Source organism: Leptonotus elevatus, chromosome 8 (assembly GCF_054856555.1).
Source record: "Leptonotus elevatus isolate MCC_2025b chromosome 8, RoL_Lele_1.0, whole genome shotgun sequence".
NCBI classification, from domain to species: Eukaryota; Metazoa; Chordata; class Actinopteri; order Syngnathiformes; family Syngnathidae; genus Leptonotus; species Leptonotus elevatus.
This window is the reverse complement of record NC_141246.1, coordinates 3,858,323-3,881,634: the sequence shown is the minus strand read 5'-3', so window position 1 is coordinate 3,881,634 and position 23,312 is coordinate 3,858,323. Positions and strand designations below refer to the sequence as shown.

At 40.7% G+C, this 23,312-nt stretch overlaps 1 protein-coding gene across 8 annotated transcripts in view; it reads right to left on the bottom strand.

Moving 5' to 3' along the window:
- sorbs2a (sorbin and SH3 domain containing 2a) overlaps positions 1-23,104 on the bottom strand; it is a 45,448-nt gene extending 22,344 nt beyond the window's left edge. For 2 of the 8 annotated variants that reach the window (XM_086082583.1, XM_086082585.1), the window contains exons 1-6: positions 22,256-23,094; positions 6,371-6,424; positions 5,660-5,749; positions 3,385-3,411; positions 3,179-3,297; positions 729-1,070 (exon numbers count right to left, since the gene is read on the bottom strand). In XM_086082583.1, coding sequence (XP_085938709.1) covers positions 729-1,070; positions 3,179-3,297; positions 3,385-3,411; positions 5,660-5,749; positions 6,371-6,380 — 588 coding nt within the window. In that variant the 5' untranslated portion in view covers positions 6,381-6,424; positions 22,256-23,094. Of the gene's footprint in view, positions 1-728; positions 1,071-2,460; positions 3,037-3,178; positions 3,298-3,384; positions 3,412-5,659; positions 5,750-6,370; positions 6,425-16,337; positions 16,466-22,255 lie in introns of those variants that run through there. The other 6 variants (XM_086082591.1, XM_086082586.1, XM_086082584.1 and 3 more) reach the window with 6 other exon arrangements.
- Positions 23,105-23,312: the final 208 nt, after the last annotated feature.

Below are 23,312 nucleotides of genomic sequence, written 5' to 3'. Positions count from 1 at the left end.
GGGCAGAGCTAGATTAGTTGTTTCATTTTATTTAGGTTAGGTAGATGCTTTATTATTAGTATGAAACTAAATTATGGCATTCTGTCCGTCGTTAGGTAAGAAATGTATTGACAACGGAATTCCAATTAGGTAAATCCTGCCACACCTGTAGTAAAGTAATAAGACCATGTTGATAGTATTCAGTTGAGGTCAATACTTTAGTACTTTGATCCATAACAAAATGTATGAGTTTAGTTAGAAACTTCACTGATCCTGAACACAAATTTGTATGTTGACAGGTTCAGTAGAAACTTGAGTGAGTGGATAATGTATCCATTTATGAAATGGCATCCATTACAGCAGAGATCACTATTTAGGAATATACAGCAGTTGCTATATGGAAGTTAGAGAAGTGGTAATTGACGGCAAGTAGGACTAGGACTGCACATGCAATTTAGGTGTCCTTCACCTTTCTTGGTTGATGAATTTGTGATACAAATTCCCAAATAGAAAGGCATGCGTTAGAACTGAAACGCTTTACACAGAAGAAAGAAAAACAGAGCAGAGCTTTGAGTGCAGAGGCGTTGCAATGACAGGGTGGTGGGCTAAAGTCTGGAATCAAGCAGGTAGTTAAGAACAGACAGTTAGCTGCAGATAAAAACAACACATGGCGGTGCGGCTATCCGAGTGAGTTGGCGGAGCGTTTGTTTTGGGTAAATGCGGCGGTGACTTGCTGGGATAATAATTACGTTAGTGACAGTGGCTGTTGCGGCGGCTGTTAGCGCGTCGTCAGCGGCAGCAGCGGCAGTGAAGACCGAGACGTGGCTGAGGGTGGGCGATGGCGTGGGCGAGTCGCTGGGCGAGTCCAGGCTACAGATCTGCAGCTCATCCAGCAGACCCGCCGTCGAGGAGGAGTAGTGGCTGAGAGCCGAGACTGTCACGGGAGAGACGGGGGGCGACGCGGTGACGGTAGCGACATACGGGCTGGGTGACAGCCCCTTGGACATTAGGCCTGACAGGTAGTCGAGAGATTCTGAGCTGTGGCTTAGAAAGGGAGAGTGACGTGCTGTGGAGTCAAGGGAGATGGGGCCCTGGTGATTGGAGGGGGGGGGGGGGGAAGAGAAAGCTTAGTGGCCTTGCTCATTAGAAGCCCTGTCACAAAGCATGAGTGGAAGTCATGAGGCCGCAGCGGGTCTTCACTGATTAATGCTGTGGATGGAAAAAGCTTTGTTAGTCCAAGTGCAAAGAGACTTACATGGACACAAGGATTGGGACATACCGAATAATGTCACTTATGGCCAATCTGGCTATGCCAGCCTTGATCTGGTACTCAAATGTAAAAGGGTACTGGTGCATAGCTTCTGTTTAAATTTAGGCTTTCTGCACACTCTTATTTTGCCATCATTGGCTAGATTTTTAGATCCTGTAGATATAGTCACCGAGCTAGTGTTAATTTTGTCAACAAAACTAGAACAACAAAAATAGTTTCAACACACAATGTTAATCCAACCGCTAACTAATGCTGGCTAATTTACTACCTCATAGCATGGAGCCATAGTAGCCCACTTGTTGAAATTGTGTGTGAAGTTGTTTTTCATCAAAAAGATAAGAGGTAATTTTATGTGAAATAGTTTTAGATCCGAAATGTTCAACATTATCTGCTGACAAAAATAAAATAAAATAAATAATATATATATATATATATATATATATATATATATATATATATATATATATAACTAAAACTAGAGGAATAAAATTATGTTTTCTTGGACAAAAATGAAGACTAAAATGCTAGATTTATAGCAGTGTTTCCCCACACCATGTTAATACTTGGGCAGGGCACCCAAGTAAACCGGCCACCACCCAAGAAGATTTCCAGAAAATTTTATAAAAAAAATATTTAAAATAAAAAGTGTCGCGACCAGATATACCTCATGTAACATTAGTTCGTCGTCGTGGATCATGAGGTTAGAGGAGACTTAAGTAGCAGGACTAAGTAGATTTCAAATCTGTGGGAAACAATGTATAGACAATTTAAAGTTGACTAAATACAAACATGATGAGGTTGACTATGATTAAAAACTAACAAGCGTTATTAAAACTGACAATTTTAAAATGGCTGATAAAATTGATACTACACCGGGCAGTCTTTGCCAATAGTGTTGCAATCCAATCTGCAGTGTCCATGTAACATACTTTACACTGACTTTCACACATGGATGTAATACATAACAATGGGTCAGACGAGCTGCTCACACATGAAAAGAACCAGAGTTAGTTTACTTGCTTGTATGGCAGCACCAAGTTGAAAAACCAAAGAGCTATACACTAGCGCTCAAATAGATATCTCGCAAAAGTATCCCTAAGAAACCAGTAAAAGCGGGATATTTAAACAAGTTGGTGTTGCTCTTTTTTCCACCTTGATGCCACCAAAGTGATGTTGTTTTAGTCATCTTAAATGCTCTCTGTTTCTTGTACCAACAACTCGGCAGGAGGAGGTCTTGGTGGAACAGCGGGAGGAGATTTCAGGTCTTGGGACGGATCTAAACTTGGTGGTGGCTGAATTGGGATCGTTGCGGGTTTGCTCGAAGACTCTGGATGCTTCGAGCTTCCCGGGAACAATTTGACGGAGAGCGAGGAGGTCCTTGTGGAGGGCTGTGGAGGGGTGGTCGGGAGGTGTGCGGGAGGAGGTGGCGAGTGGCTAACTGTGGTCTCAAGGTTAAGGTGTTCAGGCGGGTCTGGGATGGTGGCGGGGGTCAGTGTCAGGCAGGACACCTTACGTCCCTGGGCTTGCGTATTAGCTGTAGCGACATTTGCAACACTGGACACAAGTTGGAGTGAGTTAGCGCTGGTTTCTGTGTGAGAAGAAGTGCTACTAAAAGTGTAGGACTCTTTCAAAGCCGCTTCCTCTTTGTGAGAGAACATTAGTTTAGTTCCTGGGCTCAGGTTGTCAGCTAACACAGTGAGCGAGCTGTGGGCCGATGGGTTAGCGATTGCTGGCGTGAAATGGAAACTATCGCTTCGTGAAGGGGGTGAGGGTACGTGATTGACATCCTTACGGACCAAAGCGAAGTACAAAAAAATAAATCAGTATGTTTATAGTCACATCACATAAATGCATACCTTACATTACATACAGACAAAAACACAAACCTCAAAAGCCAAAATGTGTCAATATCTATTTGAGATGTTTTACCTGTGATTTTCTGTCCTGCAGGTTGGGCCTGACACTGCGAAAACCTTTAGCGGCCAGAGACGAGCTGATTGCGTCGCCGTTCTTAAGGCCATCGGTGGCACTGCACGACCGCCAAGAACCTGAAGGATGGGTTGGTTTCATTAGCGTCAGCAGGCAAACACAAGATCAAGAGAGACCAAGGAACAGGAGCTAAATAAAACACTTACTGAAATCTGATGAGAGAGGATCACTTCCTGTGGAACACAGACACAACAAGTCACGAAAATCAAGGAATTGCAGAACTCGTCCTCCAATGGTAACACCAATAGCCTAATGTCCACCAAGTACATTATCAGACTTCAGTCTTTGAAATCATCAGCTGAAATACAAATAAACAAAAAGACTCCTTCAAAAGTGACATTACATCAAACATTTAATGGTTTCATAAGTTATGTCACAAAGAACCAACCCAACCGCCCATCATTTTTCTCACGCGCTTGATCTCATTAGTCACAGGTTAAGTGGTGACAATCCCAGCAAAATTCAGTACAATTAGTTCCATTTTCTAACACATTTTTCCCAAAGGAAACAATGGAAAATAATGTAATACATTCTAGGCTACCATAAAACCTGTACAGTGGTGCCTTGAGATAAGCGTGACCTGACTTATGAGTTTTTTAAGTTACTAACCATCGATCAGCCAATTATTTGGGCAAACAATCACCATCGATGTGGCGGTGTCGTTAGCCTTTAAACAACATATAGCTCAACACAAACAGTGCTGCTGATGTGGACAGGTCATAACAATATTTGTAGGTATATATTCTTTATTCTCTGCGGGGAACGACTAATATTACTGCTGCATTGAGAAGCCGAGGAAAGAGCTGAGCCTTCAGTACAGTACAGTATCAGTTTGTCTTCTACTACAAATGAAGCAGAAAGGTCATAAAAACGGGTTAATTCTTTTTAATTGTATTTATGGTGTTGCTGTGTGTTTTTATAAAAGTAAAATGTTATCAAATACAATTTTTTCCTCTTTAAAACACATGACAAAAATGTGTTGGAGGTAGTAACAGATTAATTGCATTTCCATTTATTTCGATGGGGAAAGATGATTTGAGATAGTTACGAGTGCGGCCAAGGAAGAAATTAAACTTGCATCCCAAGGAAACACTGTATTAACTAAGACAAAACAACATGTTTTGGTGGGCCGTGGAAGAGAGAAAGAGGAAAAAAAAATCTACTTTGGGGTGATGTTACACTTTAGAGGTCCCACTGTATTGGGGAACAATGAGTCCAAATTCCAACATTGCACCACAACAAATCCAACACAGTTTAAGTGACCCTGAACAAAGTGTACTGAAACAGCTTTTGTTGCAACATGGGCCTTTTTTCATGACTTAATCCCTATTGTAGATTGCAGCTTGTTGTTGTTTTTTCTTCCCTGCAGAAAACTGAAGGTGCATGCATCCTAAATACCTTAGTCCGACAAGTAAGTTTCCATGTAACACTGATTTATATGCATGTCCTGTGTACTGTACCTACTGTAATTACCATATTTCCTCAAGTAGTGTCTTCTTGGTCAAAGTAAAGCATGGGGCGTAAAAATGACACAGTTTTTAAAAATGACAACTTTAGCAATAATTAGCATTCCAGTAGACTGACATGCAGTCGCTCCACAACGTTGTATGTTCCCGGAAGCTAAACTACTTAAGTACCCCCCCCCCCCCCCCGAACAATCCTTAAGATCCCATTTCACTGTAATATACCAAAACATATTTTTTTTACTATTGTCACCCCCAAAAAAAGCAATCGAACACGTAAACACATCCAGTCACTCTTTTCAAAATACACATTATTAAAACTCTGGTATTCCACATTTTAACTGTATTAAATAAAATTAAAATTAAAAACTCTTATAAAGTCTTATAGTCTGGCTTTTTTTGTGTGGAAAATGCATGTTCACCCTGTATTTGCAGAGTATCCCAACCATCTCCCAGATTCTAAAAGAATGCACATTAGGTTCATTGAAGAAGCAGTCAATTGTTGTCCCAAAATCAGCTGGGTTAGGGTCCGGCACACCTGTGACCCTAATGGGGACAAGCTCTATAAATACAAATGGATGTATTAGGAGAAAAAAATTAGAGGGACATTCCTAACTACCCCTAAATGTCACCCCTGAACAATACATGCAATATAAAAACTTGGGTTGGAAAAAAAACGTCAACATTATTGTATAAATAGGATGAAACCACAAGGGGCTGAAGGAGAAAATGACATATGCGAGCTGTCGTGAGTTTAATGACCAGTATGACATGATTTAAAACTAAAAACAACCCCCCAAAGGTCGACAATATGAAAAAATAGGGAACAAAATAACATTGCAAAAATAAGAGCAATCATAACATTGAACAAGCCGTAATATTAGGATGTGAAAAATGGCTCGTCTCATGATGGGAGCCTTCTTCTATATCTGAAAAGGGGTCGTGCCAGTGTTAGTACCTGAGGCCAGATTGGGTGAGCTCTGGACCCTCTTCATGGGCGCAAGCGTGAGCGACACGGCAACACTTTTGCGAGTGCATCCGCCGCTATCTGAGAACGTCACATGCACGGCAATCACAAGACACGTGCAACAAAAAAGCACATGCAATTTAGTGCAAATAAAATCACAGCAACACATACAAAAATAAATGTTTGAGGTTGTTTTCAAAGGTCAGGGTGTTGCAGGGGGTGCATGGCCTAAAAGGTTTGGGAAAGGCTGCGACAATGAAAATCAATGTAGGCATACGCTAAAAAGGGCCTGTTTGGATTTTTACTTGAGTGGGGATGGGGTGGTGCTGGGGGGCAATTGTGGTTGGGTACGCCAACTCCGTTGGGCTGTTGCCGGTGTAAACAATCTGAACCTTGGCAGACTGTGCACGTGTAGATTTTAAAGATGAAGTGCTCATCTCCAGCTGGCACAGTAGTTTAGAAGTCTGCTCGGGACAACTGCCAAAATGTAGCTTTGGAAAAGTATTCATGGAGGAATACATCACACTGAGGCAGAGAGCAACAGGTTCTCAGTGAAATATTACTGAACTCAACATGGACCAAAGCCAGAACAGCAAATTACACTTGCAAACTAACTGCTTTAAAAAGAAGATTCAAATAACACAAGTAGAGGACATGATGGTTCAAATGAATGGACTGGATGAATTTGAATCAAATACATACCTGTATTCATATTGAAGAGCACTTCTTTGCGATTCAAAGCTGGTTGACACCTTCCTGCAAAAACAGCAAGAAAATGCACACCTTAAATGACTTCTAAATGGATCTCAAGTAGTGTATGAGCAGAAATGAAAGCAAACGTGACAGTGGTCAACTTTAAATATTGTGAGTGGAAGCATCGTAGCATAGCAGATGAATAACAACACTCAAAATTAAATCAAATCTTTTTCAACCGCACCCAAAATTATTTGTGGTTTAGTAAGAGGTTTCAAATTCAGGAGCAATCGGACAAAATCCGTAGGACAAGTTAGCCTTAAAGGACTTCTGTCTGCCCAGATGGAATACATTTGACATTAGAGATTCGAGTGTTTTATATTATTTTGTCTTTTTTTTTTAAGTTTGACTTTTGCCATAGCATATGCGTCAACCAGGAAGACGATCCAGAACGCAATGTTCACTGCGCCCATAAGTAACTGTCGCTATAAGAAGTGTAGCTAAAGAAGACGCGTTCGGTATGGTGGAAATTTAAAACCGAAAAAAGACCCAGCAGAGGCCGGCCGCCGTATCTGTGAGTGGGACTTAACTTATTGTATGTCACGCTTACTGTGTAATGTGGCAGGTTGGAATGATTGCGGCAGGGATCACACATGGCCTGTTATGTATGGAGGCCTTCTGTAAATGACCCTGAAATGTAGCACGTGGCTAACATGCCGTGTCACTCAACTTCATTGTTCACTTTTGTGGTGACAGACAAATTCCATTGCACTAAAAGCAGGAGTGGTGAACACATTAATTATGGCGAGACATCAAACATTGCTGCCAAGCTCCGTTCACAACTGTCCATCTGTCTAGCATGTTTAAAATTTGGCTGCGATTGGACAAAAATCGCTCACCTATGAAGCACCTCTGGAAAGGGCCACGATGAACTTAAAATGGCCACTTCAAATCAAAATGGCAGCGGTCAAATGTCTTTTCGGACATGGGTTCTTGAGACACAATCTGTCCAGTCGATACCGTCCAAATATGGTCAAAATATGACAAATCTCCAGATTTGAAAGAACACTGCAAAGGACCAAAATGACCCTTCAATGGCAAGTTCAGACCAAAATGCCACAAAAAAGGTACAGAATGTCAGCCTCAATACAGATTGAAACATTGAGAGGTCGACTTACAACGGGATTCATTTTGGGAAAAGGCATGTGACCGTATTCCAACATGAATGCTAAGTGCCTTAAGCTACCTACTGAAGGGATAACATTTGCGCGCAGTAAAGCTTGCTGACACATTTACAGCTTCGACCGAGACAAAAATCGAGGCTAACGTCACACATGAGTATAAACAGCTGAGATGACTACCCTATTGGAACATCATGGTGGCTAAAGACTGTAACAAAGCATTTCAATAGCAACCACAGAATGCACAAATGACTTCCCCTCAGTTGCGGATTCACATTGCACACGCAAATACAAATAGCAGCACTTTGCACCATGTGAAGCATCGTCATCAGGTGTCCCATTAACACTAGGCTGCATCGCAAACAAGGGAATTGTATCACACACTTTTCTATATTCTCACCCTACAGTAAAAAAGCTTGCATTTTTGTTTTTTCCGACATTGGAAAATTCGCTAATATTTATTGGGACGGTGGGACGTATCCTCCGACTTCCGTTATTAACAGAAAAACTCACTCATCGCTGCCGTTTTTGCTCTGGCCCAAACAAATATACTATTTTGGCACGATCTGGTGGAATTTTTGGTGTTGTTTTTAGATTTCATTCATTGATGGTGTTAGTTTTGGTCTTTGGTTAGAGATGAGTTTGAGATTTCTGTGAAACTGAAAGTATGTTTCTGTTTGTCTACCAATGCAGCTAAAAATAGCTTGTGTACAACTTTGCATTACATTACAATTGAACTCTTTTGCATTTCCTCATATGTATAAATTATATGTACATTCTAAAAATTAACTATGAAATTGATGTCACGGTGCTCATGGTTTCAGTTATCAGGCACTGTGATAAAATTTTCAGCCATTTATAGTAGAAAACTAGTTAACATTTTCTGCTTTTACATTTGCATGGCAGTAAAAACAAACATGCTGTTACTTGCAACAATTATTTCCATTATTTCCCAAGAGGAATTTGTTTCAATAAATACATCTTTTAGTTATCGACTTGCCAAGCTGCAAGGAAGAAACCATGAATTTGTTGTGAGGATCCGACAAAAAGGTGCACATTTGGAATATTTTTTCCCCCCTAAATAATCAAATTTTTAATCTACATTTTAGTGACAACATTACCTTTTGGGCGTGACCCTAATCAGGACTGTTAAGCCTTGGCGGCTCTCGTTATAGTTATTTCTGTAAGAGGTGTCAGTTTTATAGCATAGATGAGCCATAAGACGCTAAGAGAGGGGTAAATAATATCAATATTTAATGTAGGGAAAGAGTTTTATAAGGCACTGGGTCTATATCAAGCCGAGTGTTGTGGGATACTTTCAGTCTCTGGAGACCCAATCTTCACCTTCACACGGCGTCCCTCGTAAATCTATCTTCAAGCACCACACACACACGGACTGGGTAAATCATAAGTGTGGCGTCACAAGCTGTCGGCATCCGAAGGATGATCAGCTTATAAACAGGATCGTGTTTCTTGGGGACAGATCTGCGGCGTCACAGCAGCTGTGTCTGTGGTGTGAATGTTATGGCTGGACTGACTGGGAGGAAACCCACTGAACAACCCAAACACACCTTGTGAAGTTCACCAAATTTTGCAGGCCAAGCAATCCTGGTGAAAATTGGTTTTGGTTAGGGTTTGCACTTGGCAGGTTTGACTCCCCAAAATTCTGCCCCCTAAGCCAGTTTCATTAAGCAACATGAAATTTATCAGGAATGATGAATGATTATCATGAGCAGACCCGCAAGAAAATGTCTCAAAAAGCCATGCTTGGAAAGAACACAGAAAGTCTGCCATTTAGGTTTCAAGCGTCTAATTTTTCGGGCTCCTTTCATAGACAAATTAGAAAACTAAAGATCTTGTCTGACTGCTACAAAATTTGCACTAGACAGATGGACAACACACAATTGCCCAAGGATTATATTCATTGTGAGGACCTGCCCTAAAACACAAACCTCAACAATTGGTTTGATGATTGTAATTATTAGGGGTGTTAGAAACAATCGATTCGGCAATATATCGGGATATTACAGCGCGCAATTGTCGAATCGATTCGATATGGATATGTGGCTGAATCAATTTTTTAAATCTTAAAAAAAAAAAGGGAATATTCAACAAAACATCTTACTTAGGGTTAGGATTCACACATTAAGCGTGGAAGAATGTTATATTAATGGAACATTAAGCCTTAATATTTTATTTCAGTGTTGTTCAAACATGAAACAGACTGCAACCTGTTAAATGCAGTGGCTCAGTTATAAGCCTGAATTTTCAGATAAATAAATACATTTTCATACAAATCTTACAGTGTACATGTACAAGTTTACTGATGAGTATTTTCTAAATTTGAGTTAAAACAAAAAATAATCGCAATAATCGCATCAGGATTAATCGGTATCGAATCGAATCGTGACCTATGAATCGTGATACGGTACGCCAGGTACGAGGCAATTCACACCCCTAGTAATTATGTTGGTAATTTATCCCTTAATTCCATTTAAAGGTCATTTTGGCCATTTCCAGACTTGCCCATCAGATTTTGCTACATTGCTACCACATTTGAACCTTGTATAGTGGACAGATGCATGATGCTAAATTTTGATGAATTTGAGTTTTTGTCATTGTATGTGGGCGGAGCATGAGAATTTACTTTTAGAATACCTCCTGTAAAACTCAATAATCCAATAACCCAACTCCACAAGGTCATAGCTTGACCAAAGTCCAACATGTGAACATAACTTTCCGACCTGCCAGACTTATTTTTAATCTGAGGCTTATTGTTGTTCAGACCACAAAAATGTGTCCACTGAAATAACGGGAATGCAGTGCCGCATTTAAAAGAATTAGGACCCTCTCCCTTATTTGGAAACGTTTTTCTTCTTGTTGGCTAGTTCGCAGACCCACCATGTCTCTGACGACATCCAGGTCACATCTCTGGAGGACAAAACATTTTTACAGAAGTACCTCTGTAATGTTGAGCTGACATATTTTAGTAGAGCACACAGGAAAATACTACATACATGGAAGTTCCTTGTTGGTACAGTCTTTAAATACAATTGCTGATGAGCTTAATCTGTTGACATCCTTTGAGTATGTCCCTGTTCGAGGGACCACACCGGGGTCAGGACCCTTGAGGCTATATGGCTTATCTCCCTTGTTCACTCTCGCCTGCTCTTTACATAAATACATCCACCCATCTGTTGAGTCTACGCTGGTTTAATTTAATAGCAATAGCCGTCTGTTGAACTCTTTATACACAACTTAAGAAATGCTTCGGATGAATGTGCATTATTTACGGAAAATGAATAGTAAGGTCACGAAAACTAACTGGACCTAGGTTTTTTTTTTTTTTAAAGGGAAAATCATAAGAAAACTCGGGTATCTGAAAACATGGTTCTACTGTAGCGCCCCCTTGAAATGTTAGGAAAAAATACACCCGGGGACCAGCTACTGCACATGGCTGGTTTTTAATCGTACTTACTTTTTGAGCACGTGCAGCTGTGACTTTTTGGTTTTACAGTCTCACGGTTATTACACTCGCATATGATTATGCATGCTGGTCTTCTTTGTGGTCTACCAGAGCCCAAATTATAGTCACTGGGTAAACCACGGCAAATTCAGGCCTTCAGATGACTCAAAACTAACTCTCTTACTCAGCAAACTAGAAACTGAGTTTAAATCAGTCGAAAATGATGAATTCCCGTTTATTTCTGACTTTTAATCGCAAAAAGTTTTTCTTAGTCACACATTTGATATAGAACTTACCTTCATATTGGTATGATGATTGAGAATAAATAATAATAATAATAAATTGTGACTCAAAAGACAAATTAACGCCTTCCTCATATAAACAGGTGGTAGTAACCAATTACTTCAGTTCACAGGTTGTTGAAGCATACTCACGTTAAACAGTTTGAACTCTATTACTAACCATGTAGTACTAAAAAGGATCATATACTATGTGGAGGCAATGTCTTTAATTAGTACACTGACTGTGTGGTCGCTCCAAAACGCTGTGTGCATCCATGTTGACGTTTCATGTATTTTTGTACTTGTCCTTTTAGTTTGACTTGACATCAATGGTTATTTAATATGATTCCAAAAATGTCAACTTGGTTGTAGCGAGTTTTTAGCATTCTCCATGTCCCAAAGACAGCTGACATAGGCTCCAGCACGCCCGCGACCCTCATGAGGATAAGTGGTCCAGATAAGGGATGGATGGATGTCTGCAGCCTGTTACACATTCCCTCGTAAGGCAGCGGGATTTGCAAGATCAAGCACAATCATTGCAAGTGCAGGAAAAATCCTGATCTCATGTGCTACTTCACACTCCGAAGTAGCACAGCCTGTGTCAAACATTTCACTAAGTTTCTGCTTTTTCTGCCCCCCCTTCAGGATTCCACAATAGTAAATGTTCAACCACAACGCAATGCCAAGTATGCGAGCCCTGAGCTGACATTTAGAGTTTACACTGACAACATTGTAGTGAATAAAGAGTAGTCAAACTGTCACTTTAACGACAAAGACATAACATGTTGTGTAGTGCTGCCGATGCTCAAGTTTAGCACTGTTAAAGTTAAAACATAAAAAGGTTAAGAAATTAAACCTTAGATTTTAGCTGGACTGAAATCTGAAATGTATTGAGGTTTCGTGAGGTACAGTACAATGGCAATTCAAAGCTTTGCGCAACTTTTACGCCCAAATTCTTTTGTCAGAATAAGACTTGTCAGATCAATTTTCAAGCAAAACAACAACAAACTACAAATACTCAACCTTAACTTAAACAATTAAGAAGTGACTGTTTGACACTTTAAGCAATTTGGTTCTTAAGCTAAGGTTGTGGAGGTGTGCTAATTTATGCCAAAGAGAATTTCAATGCATAATAAGGTTAGTCGATCAAGTTTTTAAATCAGCATACTGTACATCCAAAGGCGATACCAGAACAATCCAATCATCTTTTTCACTTGTTTTTAGAAGTTTTTTAATCAGCCCTACTGCCACTAGTTGAACAACGGCCACCTTCAACAAAGTCTCTGTTATCTGCCTTGTTTGTTCAACCCCGCGACTCATTAGCACACCCCCTGGGGGGAGGCCGATACACTGACTTCCACCCGCCGGCCCGTCTGTCCACGGCACAAGCGACACAGAGGCCGTGTGTTCGGCAGATTGCGTCACGAGCGCCGCTAATGAGCTACGGGAGCGCTAATGTAATTATGCGATGGCAACCCCAGCGACTCTCGTTCGCTCTGGAGTCGAGGGCGCTGAAGGAGATGGGATTACATGTGACAAGTTGAGGCGTCTTGTCGTTTCTATACACGGCTCTGGACAGCAACAGAGAGGGCGGGAGGAAGAACAAAGCAAGTGGGCACAGGGATTGAATGGAGTTTGCAATAGGGCTGAATAATTAATTCAATTCAAAATCGACATCACAGTGTAGTAGAACACAATTTTCAAATAACACAACCTGCCTTTTTTTGTGGGGGTGGGGGTGGGGGGTTCGGGAGTTCATTTTGAAGTGTCATAATCTTTGTCTTATGTTGTAATATGTTAATGTGTTTAAAAAAAAATAGTCATTGCTGTTGTGGCTCTTAATTGTTCTTTATAGCCTTTTCTCTTTTTGTCCTCTGTCAGCCCCCCCAAAGCATGTACTACCCAGTGCACTTCCAAATAAATTCTCACACATTCTCACTTGTCGCATAGCAAATCTGTTGGCACAAAAGACAGAATGAACACCCGCTGCTGAACCGAGAAGGTAAGAAAAAAAAAAAAGGGAAAAAAAGATGTCTGTAGGAACGATACACTAAGGAGACTTCACAATGACTAATGTTTATAGCATCAGACTGCCCCGGGCTGCAAACAACATGGCAGCTAAAATTGGACAAAGCGAACACAAAGACAAACTAAGGTACATGCAGTTTGGAGAGCCTCATAAAAAAAACTGTTATTAATTTTGCCTCAGGATAGAACTAGGAATGTGAGTTACATTCACGCTATGTGATAAAAAACTAGCATTGAAACAAGAGTTCAGAACATCAAAAAGAGAGATTCTGCCTTGCCAGTAAAATAATATTTCCAAATTCTAGTTCCAGTTCTAGGGTGGTCATCATACTGTTCCTCTTTGGGATTTCTTCTGTTCTTATATGTTGGCATCATAAAAATAAAGAAAAAGTGAAACGCGCGGAAGGTTATTTTTTCCTGATCATCTGGGACCATTTCCAAGCTATTCAGGAATGTTTAGATTCTATTATATTTGAGTCAACAAGTGCTTGTTTGCATTGATTGGCTATACTAATTCAACTCTTTCCAACTGTTTGGTTCAGATTTAAAAACAAACCTTTCCATAGGAATGTGAAGTAATATTATCAATTTATTGTTGGCTCAAGCATGGACAGCCAGGACAAAGAACCGTGCGCCCAATGATCGATATATTATTCATGTATTTTTGTTAACTTTTGACTTTTTGTGCTACTGCTACGTCCATTTCCAGTTCTTTGGTGGCCATCGCACTTTTCCAAACACACTGGAAGAGATACTTTCCAAACAGTTCAGCGTACAAAGTTCCCCTGCTATTCATGGATGAAAACGGCAGAGCCCTGCCACAAAAAACGAAAATTTGCAAATGATTGACACCACCCCTAAAATGGTTTATGGCTGCTTATAGATGCCCTAAATGGCAATCAACAAACTACATGAAGCTCCTCAACTCACTTTAACATTTCAGTTAATTACAGTTTCTTGGCACAAAGTGTCAAAGGATGGTGCCAAAGCAATATTGTTGCTATTATTAGGCAATGAAAAGGTGAGTTTGTGAAAGTTTCACAGAATTATTATTTTTTTATTACTCCACAAATATACAGGGAAACACTATTGTTTTTTTTATGATGTTATTGCTTCTAGTGTAAACCATTTGAGAGCAGAAACAAACAAGGGAAGTGTCAGAACTGAAGTAATAAATGAAAAATCAGGTTTCTGAGCACTTGCAGCTCAAATGAAATTAATATTTTACTCTGGATGCAATATAACAACAAAGCAGCTTTTTTTGTAGGAGAAAACATCTCATACAAATTTACATTCTACCTCTATTTACGTAAGCAAACTATTCGAATCAAGTGAAAGCCTATCAGCAGCATTCCGCATACATAGTCCAGATTCTCCAGGTACCGGCGTTAAGTGTCCAGCACGGAGATAAGAGCGACTTGATTAGCAGGGGGTGCTGCTATATTTACTACCGTTAGATAAGACCCTTTGCCCTCTAAGGTTGTCTAGGGCAGTGCAAAAATATAGGAGGTTCAAAAGCCCCTTTTGGACGGAGTGTACAAGGCAGCATTTGTCAGAATTTGTCGCTGTTCTGTATAAACAGCACAGACAGACTGGAGGTAAAAAATCATCATGCCAGCAACAAATTGTATTTGTATAGAATCAGATTCTGCAGGTTTAAGGAGGTTAAGATAAAAAAAAAATTGTAGGATTTTCCAATAAGACCTACTTCTTTCCCTAAGTATGACCATTAGGTTTTGGCAAAACGGACAGAAAATTACACCAAACTTATTCAAATTTTCAAGAAATGTTGGCAATAACTTATTCCAAAGGAGTGGATCCCCCCACGTTTTCACAAAGTTTTATGATATTTCCGATCAGTTAAGATTTCTTCATACCATTTTCATCATTAAACTTTTGTTATTTCTGTCACTAAATGTCATCATGGGAATTGTGTGCTCTATTTTTTTATGTTACATTTGAACCAATTTCATGATATTTTTGACAGCTTTTTTTATTTGATACCACCCCTTCAATAAATAAAACTTGCAGGACTCTGAACAACAGGCTAAAAATTATATTCCCAAATTTCAAATGTTTTACAAAATTTTGGGATGTTTTCGATAAATTCCTTTTTTTTTAAGGCTACTTGTCATCAAATTTAGGAACATTCCTTCAATAAATATGACCAATGTCAAATGAAACCAATGATTTCCCAGTGATTGTGGGGAAAGCAAATCCCTGTGCGAACCAAGCGGAAACCAGTCGGTGCACACCTACAGAGGGATTGAGGTGACATTCCTCAACACCCCCGAGAGCGCACTCCTAATGGAGGCATCACTGCTTTGGCTTTTGTCACGCGTGAAAAAGAGTAACAAGAGACGGAAGTAGGACGAGAGAGTGCAGAAGGCAAGATTCCGGGATGGTTGGTTTTCAGTATACTGCACAACTTTTGTTACATTTTGCTCAATTTTATTCATTTGTTTTTGTTTTCTGTACATTAAATGGCTACTTTTACCTGCAAAACAAACAGGAGAGGGTAGAATGGGGGGGGGGGGGATCCCAATTATACGCTATCAACTAGGGCTTTCAAAGTTAAATTATTAAAGCTGTCAAAGTTAGTCTTAAAGCTTTAACTATTTAAAGCTTTAACACTTTAACTTTGACAGCACTGCAATCAACATAAAAGATGTAAGTTTTGAGCCAAGTCCATAGCGCAAACAACGTTAGAAAATCCTACAAAAATATTAATTTACATCAGTATATACATCAGTAAATATTCATTTACAGTTCATTGGAGCGTTCTCTTTTCTGTAGGCTTCTCAAACTACAGCAAATGAGCAAGGTTTTAGCAAGGAAAATCTTTCAATCCCAACCGACACTGTGACAAATTCATTTTTAAAGCGATCTAGTCTTGCACCGTATGCTTTCTTGCTTTGCTAAATGATTCCCTATTAAATCCCATGGTAGAAGCCAGGGTATTTAACCCCAGGGATGACCATCCGGCCAGCAAGTTGCGCATTCTGAAGTTCGAATCTTACCCTCATAAAACCAAAAAGACGGGGAAGGCTTTCACTGAGGTAAAGACGTCCTCCACGTATCCTTTATATTTTTGTTTGAAACTCAAGTTTTTCCTGCCTTCTTTCAGATGGTTGGAATGAGTCCCCCGTCTTGCTGTATTCCGACATGCGTTTAAAGCTCAGGATGGACAACAGAGTGAGACGAAAGAGAGAGAGGGAGAGAGGGCGAGGGAGAGAGAGTGACTGGCAAAGAGAGTTCCCTGTTTGGGTGAAACAGTGATCAGATCCTGCTATTTACAGACGCGGGCATGCTCGTCTGTGACACTGGAACGTGACCTCCTCCAACCACCACAAACTGTGTCAGGGTCTGACTATCTCTTATTTTATCACATTCCATACAGTCATGCTATGCACTGACCTGTGCCTATATACACCGTACAGTATATACGTATATAGTCAATTGCTGATGCAAATTACTTCATTGTTGTGTTGAGTTTTTGACAGGTAAAACAAAATAAATTCATGAATATCAAAAGTAGGTGAGCAAATAAGTAAAAACTATATACAGTATAACTGACAATTAGAATCCTTTTTTATTACTTAAGTAAAGGATTTGAATGAGTATTTCTATTTTTACCAGACACTTTTTTTTTTACACAAGTATCTGTACTTACTCAAGCACGGAGTACAGTATAAGTATTTTTGACACCTCTGGGAAAGGGTGGATAAATTGAAGGGTACACGCAGCAGGGGTTGAAGTTGCACGCTAGCAGTAGCATGTCGTCAGCGCGCGGCTATGCGGGAGCGTTTGACTTCCACATAACCCTGTTGAATTCCACCCGCCGAGATTTTCTTTCACTTTCCTGTGCTGACACTTTGATCGCCTGGACGGGTCACGTCGCCCTCCGAGACGCGGCGACGCTGGCCGACATGCACGCTAACATTCCTTGCCACCAATGGCACAACAGCGTGTATAAATACTCTACCTTCTGTGGAGCCTCTGAAGTTGAGGTGGTGAAATGTGGGATTCGACCAAAATTCTTGGGGAATTTTTTTTTTCATAATTTCAATCAGTGTTCCCCATTAAAACTAATTGAAATGTCATTAATCCATTCCATACTACGCTCCAGTTGCTCCGCAATGGACAACAAGCCTTATCTGCCGTTCTACCACTGCTAATAACGGGTCCAGACCTTTCTTTGAAACATCTTGAGAAGTTTCCCACCCAGATTTCTCAGAGAATCAACCCCACAAGGAACCTCACCTGCCTCAAGAAATTCTACTGGATTCCACTTTCCTTTGGTCCTTCCTCGGGTCTCCTGACGGCCTCACGACTCTGGCTGGATTCTGAAGTGTTCGGTTTAGGTGAACGGTATGGGATTTTTTAATAGGTTTTAGGTGAACTAATGAATACACACTCACACGCACATACAAAATAAAAATTTATTAAAAAAAAATAAAATAAATAAAAGAGCAATGATTCGATAAAATTACCGAATGAACAATACTGAGCTCTCCAGAAAAAAAAAGAAAAAAAGAAAAATAAATTATACTGGAATCTTGCATTGTGCTGCTTTTGGCTGTCAAGCTGTATAGATATCAGCTGGTGGCCAACGCCAGCTACTTCTCCGCTAACATGGTGCCTTTGAAGGAGCTTGACATGTGGCTAGTTGGAATGGATACCATTTTAGAATGTTACAGAAAGAAAAATAAGTGTAATATTATTCAACTATTTCATCACACAAAACACCCGCGTACCACAAGACTTAAGTTCAGGAACCTTCAAACGTCAAAATCAAAATTAATTGGAGGTCCAGTCTCAAGTCTCACTATGAATACATTTGCTCATACGTCGACCCACCTCACGTCATTGATTATTTTACTGCTGTGTAATTCATCCGGGATCGTATATATTTGGACGTGACCACACGCAGGCCGACTATACACAGAGTCAGACTCCGAGACTGGCTGCTATTCCCAGAAGGATGATGTAACAACTGATATTAGCATCTCATATTTAGACCCCTGACACCTAAAACCAACGCGAGCAGCTACTGTTTAGCACGCTGTCTGGGACTGCAGCCACCGCCTCATCCATTCACAGCATTAGACCCAAGAAAAATAAGCAATTGGGCAAGGGAAAAAGTATTAGAATATAGTAATGAAGCTTGAGCGTAACATTTTAAAAACAAAACGGATAAGTACAAAAATATGAATACTATAAATGGTCTCTATGTTGTTACATTTGGTGTGATATGATACAAGGACAGTTCGATTTTAAAGTGGAACGATTTGATTTGGTTCGATTCAGTGGGATTATGTTTCAATTGGAAAATGTATGACTCAGAGAGAGTGTGATGCAATGAGCTTCTTGTTGTTATTTTACATGCATATAAAATAACTCTTGTACGGAAGAGGATCAGAACTCTGAGAATAAAGTGAAAATTCTCAATGCAGGAGCTAAAATAACAATATTATGTGTTTTGATGTGAATTGATATTTTTTTGTAATAGTTTTCAGGCAACTAAAAATGAAGAGTTTTTTTTAGAGTTTAGTTTTTACGGCAACAAAGTGTCTGAGCATGGTCCGACATTAGGCTTATTTGACCGCCGGGTTACCATGAGCCAAGTTGAGGTGACCAATTATCATGTTTATTAAAAAATATGAAATTTACCAAATTGTGACATTGGATGTTTTCCCTCAATGTCAGTGACATGAAAATTGTACTGGTGGCTCGGTTAGGCTAGCGTCAGTGAATTTTGGGTGGCACGACACAGTCACGTGGTGGCTGTTAAATGTCGGCCTCTGCTCGGTGTCTTTGAGTGTTCGTCATTTTTAAATGTCACAAAGTGACATAATAATTCTGAGATACAAAGCTATTGCCAAATTCAACAGCAATAGCTTAGTTTTAAGACAGAAGGTCAATAACAGGTGCCAGTCTCAGGCCAGAAATCTTCAGTTTCAGAAGTTTTCATTAGTTAGTATTTAACACAAATACAGGGAATGACCTCGTTAGCCGGTTCTTCTAGTCAGTTGTAACGTTAGCGCTAAGCAACGATGCAAATTCTCCGACTCCTGTTTCATCAGATGAGACAAAGCAATGACATCACCTCAAATATGCAAATTAGTCATGTCGCCACAGGCATACAAAGCTCCAAAAAAAAGGCCATCAACACAGTGCAAAATGCAAAAACTAAACAACTGGTGTCTCGACAAGTGTGTTGGTGACAAAGCGGTAACCGCGGGGGAATCAAATCGACACGAGCACAGTTGGCCGAGGGGTCGCAGCGGAGCTCGAGCGGTGGCGGCCCGGGACATGACGGCCTGAACAGCTGCAGTTTCCCAGATCTCCCACTCACGTGCCAAGGATCACAGAGGAATGGCGAAAAGCTGACAAGCGATGGGCGCTAATGATGTATCCTCCGGAGCTATCAGGGGACCAATAAAATACAAAATGGGGGCCAAAGTACCCCATTAACGACTTAGCTTTGACAGCTAGCTGAGCAAAACGTTTTGATGCCACGTTCATTTTCAGGCCACATCCACCAATAAAGTCTATAGGCCACTGAATCGAATGAATTGAATACATTTCCATGTATCATATTTCATCAAATAGAAGCCATTCCGCTCATAGACAGAGCGCCTCAACTTGTCACCGGGTGCATCGTCCCCTGGAAAGAATAAACACCACCCCCAGATGAACGGTGCTTTTAGAAAGAAAAAAATTGTAGTAAATGTCAAGGTCCAGAATGATTTTGCAGAATTAAGTGGCCAAGTGTGGAGTTTTTAAAGTGACTTCATATCATTGAGTCTTGAGTTTTTAAGTGACCAATCACCTCTGATTAGTCTTTCAATTAAAGACAGGTCTACTGAGCTCTTAAGAACAAAAAAGAAAAGAAAAAAAAGACAGGTCTATGATTCGAGGTCCAGTACACAACCCTTCACGAGAGTGAGTTTGAGTGTTTTTCCTTCAAAAATCAAATGGCTGTAATCTATAAAACACAGACTGTGTGCTGTTAATGCAGCAAAAGAGAAAAAAAACTTCACGCTGTCAACAGTTAGCGGTCTAATCTCCAAAGGGATTACGTCATTAAAGCTAAAACTCAGGCGGTATTGCTCGTATCAGTGAGTATTGTAAGCTTTTCGAGCACAACTTGAGTCGTCACATCTGCTTGTGAAAGACTGGGCTGGAAACATAAATAAGAAAATACAATACAGTGTGTGTGTGTGTGTGTGTGTGTGTGTGTGCGCAACTATGAATTCTTCCAACATCTTTCCAGAAAATATATGCCCTTAAAGTCTCACACAACTTTGCCGCTCAAACGTTCTTTGACTTTTTTGCAACGCCTTATGACAATTTGACTGTGGACCAGATTATTGCTGTTCACATTATTTTCTATGGTAAAAAAGCTCGAGTTACAAAACATTCAGTTACCTCAGTTACCACACTTACACACACACTCTCGGTCTCTCGCCAAACAAGCTGGCAGGTGCACCTGTTTACAAGCGAGACATATTTTATGACTACTATGACACATGAAATCTGCATTTAAATTACTTTACTAGCATAGCCACCCGCCCAGGCAATACAGAACGATTATCCATCCATCCATCCATCCATCCATCCATCCATTATCCAAACCACTTATACCACATTAAATACTACATCACTGATATTTTGCAGAGTTGCACAAAGGCCAGGTAGGCCACAGTGGGAGTGGCGTGACGTTCCCGGAGTGATAGTGTTACACTTTTCCCACTCTCCCGGATCATCACCCCCACCACCACCGCCGCCGCCATTCAGACAGTTCTGAGAGATAAGCCTTATTGTTTTACCAACATCCCTTCATACCAGTTATACCAGAAAGTTTCAATGCAACGACAGGAGGGTCAAAATATCAAAGAAAATGCAGTGTATTACATAGCAAAGCTGGAATTCCTTTGACCATTCTAAACAAGAGGGTTAACCAGAGGGTGAATAGTTGAGTTGCATAACAGTAGATGACCACAATGGACCTGTTGACCACATTGGACTGTTTTGGATACTCAGGGGTCCCAGGGGGATGAAGTTTTGGGGGTAATAATCCTCCCAACACACACCAAGTAGAAAGTCTTCCCAAAATAATTGAAGCTGTTATAGCTGCAAAGGGCGAACAAATGTCATATTAAAACAGATGGCTTTAAGAATGTGATGTCACTTAAATGTATATGTGAGCCAAAGCAGTGGGTGAATATTTTTGGGCAATACAGTCTATCATCCAAAATCCAAAAAGTGTATTATCCATGCATGGAGGCATCTTTTTTTGTTTCCTTTCTAGTTCCTATCACAGAATTTATGAGTGTTTAGAATGAAATATTTCATGTTGCATTCAGGTGTACATGTGAGAATTATATTTAAGTAGCAGGTCCTTAACTTCTCTTTTGCCACTTGATATGGCATCTATTCTTTTCAAATCTCTTTTAACAAATCGCCGGTCCCCTGCTGAGTAAAATATGAATCTTGTGAATCATTTCTCATGTACTGTAGAATGCATGGATGCATTTTACAGTGCGCAGTCAATGACAATAGCGATTATGCGGCATTGAGGGATTAAACCAGTCAATCTGACCATTAGAAGTCTTTTGTTTACGGTATCACTCCCCTTTCTTAATCCTTCCGGTTCTTAAAGAGAACAGACACATCCTTTTTTTTTTTTTTTTTTTTTATATATATCTCCCTTAAATGTGCTGGAAAAAGAGCGGCTCGCTTGAACGCGACAACACCGGCGACCTCGGTTTGCCGGTGCTCGTCTGCGGTATCTGCCGCGGACACCCATGGGTCACTAAAGGCTAGTAGTAGCGCGTAAAAGCACATTCAAATAAATTAAAATGACATTAATTTGAATGGTAGTTGGGAGCAAAAAGATGACGTGAGGTGATGCTTTCGGTAAGGTGCTTACCTTTTTAGCAAAGCAGCTTCGTCCTGGCTAGCTTGTCAGCGTCCTCCATGTAACAAACAAACAAAAAAAACAGAAAAAGTCCTCACTTGTCTTTAACACGTCATTCGCACCCGTAAAAAAAACAACACAACAGACAGGCGAGGAGCGAGCGATGCAAGCCGCCGTCCACCTGCTTACTAACTCCACCTGCTTACTAGTAGCCTGCCTGCCTGCCTGGTGGATTCACCGAGGCGGACAACTCCCACCTCTCACAGGGGGTCACCGGGCGGGTGGGTGGGGGCGTCGGGGATGGGGGCAGTGGAATTGCAATGCGGCGAAATAGTCCGATGCCCCCGCCCGCTGCTCTGAGTGCTCTCTCGCTCGCCCTCCGGCTTCTGCTCCGCTCCTCCCCGCTCTCCCTGGCGACAAGGACAAGCACCCTCACCGGAGGCGGGGAGAAGGTGACAGCGAATGTCCTTTTACGAACCGGCGGTTCGGATTCGGAACTTCGCTAACCTCAGCCGCGCTTCCCGTTTGTTTTGTGTGAGTATTGACCGGTACTGCGCAAAATGGCGTTTACTCTAAATTGTTATTGGCTTGTTGCCCACCAACAGCCTGTGAGCAATTTGCGCGGGGTATCCATGACAACGGTCTACAGTATAGTTAGCTAGGCTGTTAGCAACGTTTTGCTAACACCAAAAAAGCAACAGACTTTAAAAAAAACACATACGGTATTTCTATACATATATGTACTGTATAACTATTGGCCAGTACACAGTACAGGTACTTTAGAATGCACACTTGCCTGTGAGCAGTTTGCCCAGGTAACCGTGCTAATGCGCTACACTACAGATAGCCTGTTCGAAATTTTTTGCTAGCACTAAGTCTCCACATCCCATTTTAAATGCCAGGATGTACCATCCACATAGCTTAACAACTGCCCCCCCCCCCTTTTTTTTTTTTAAACTAACAAAGAGTAAAAGGTACAAAAACACTCCTATAGATCAGGGTTCTGCAATCCATGGCTCCAGAGTCAAATAATGGTTCACTCGCCTTGTTTACATTCACCATGGATGCC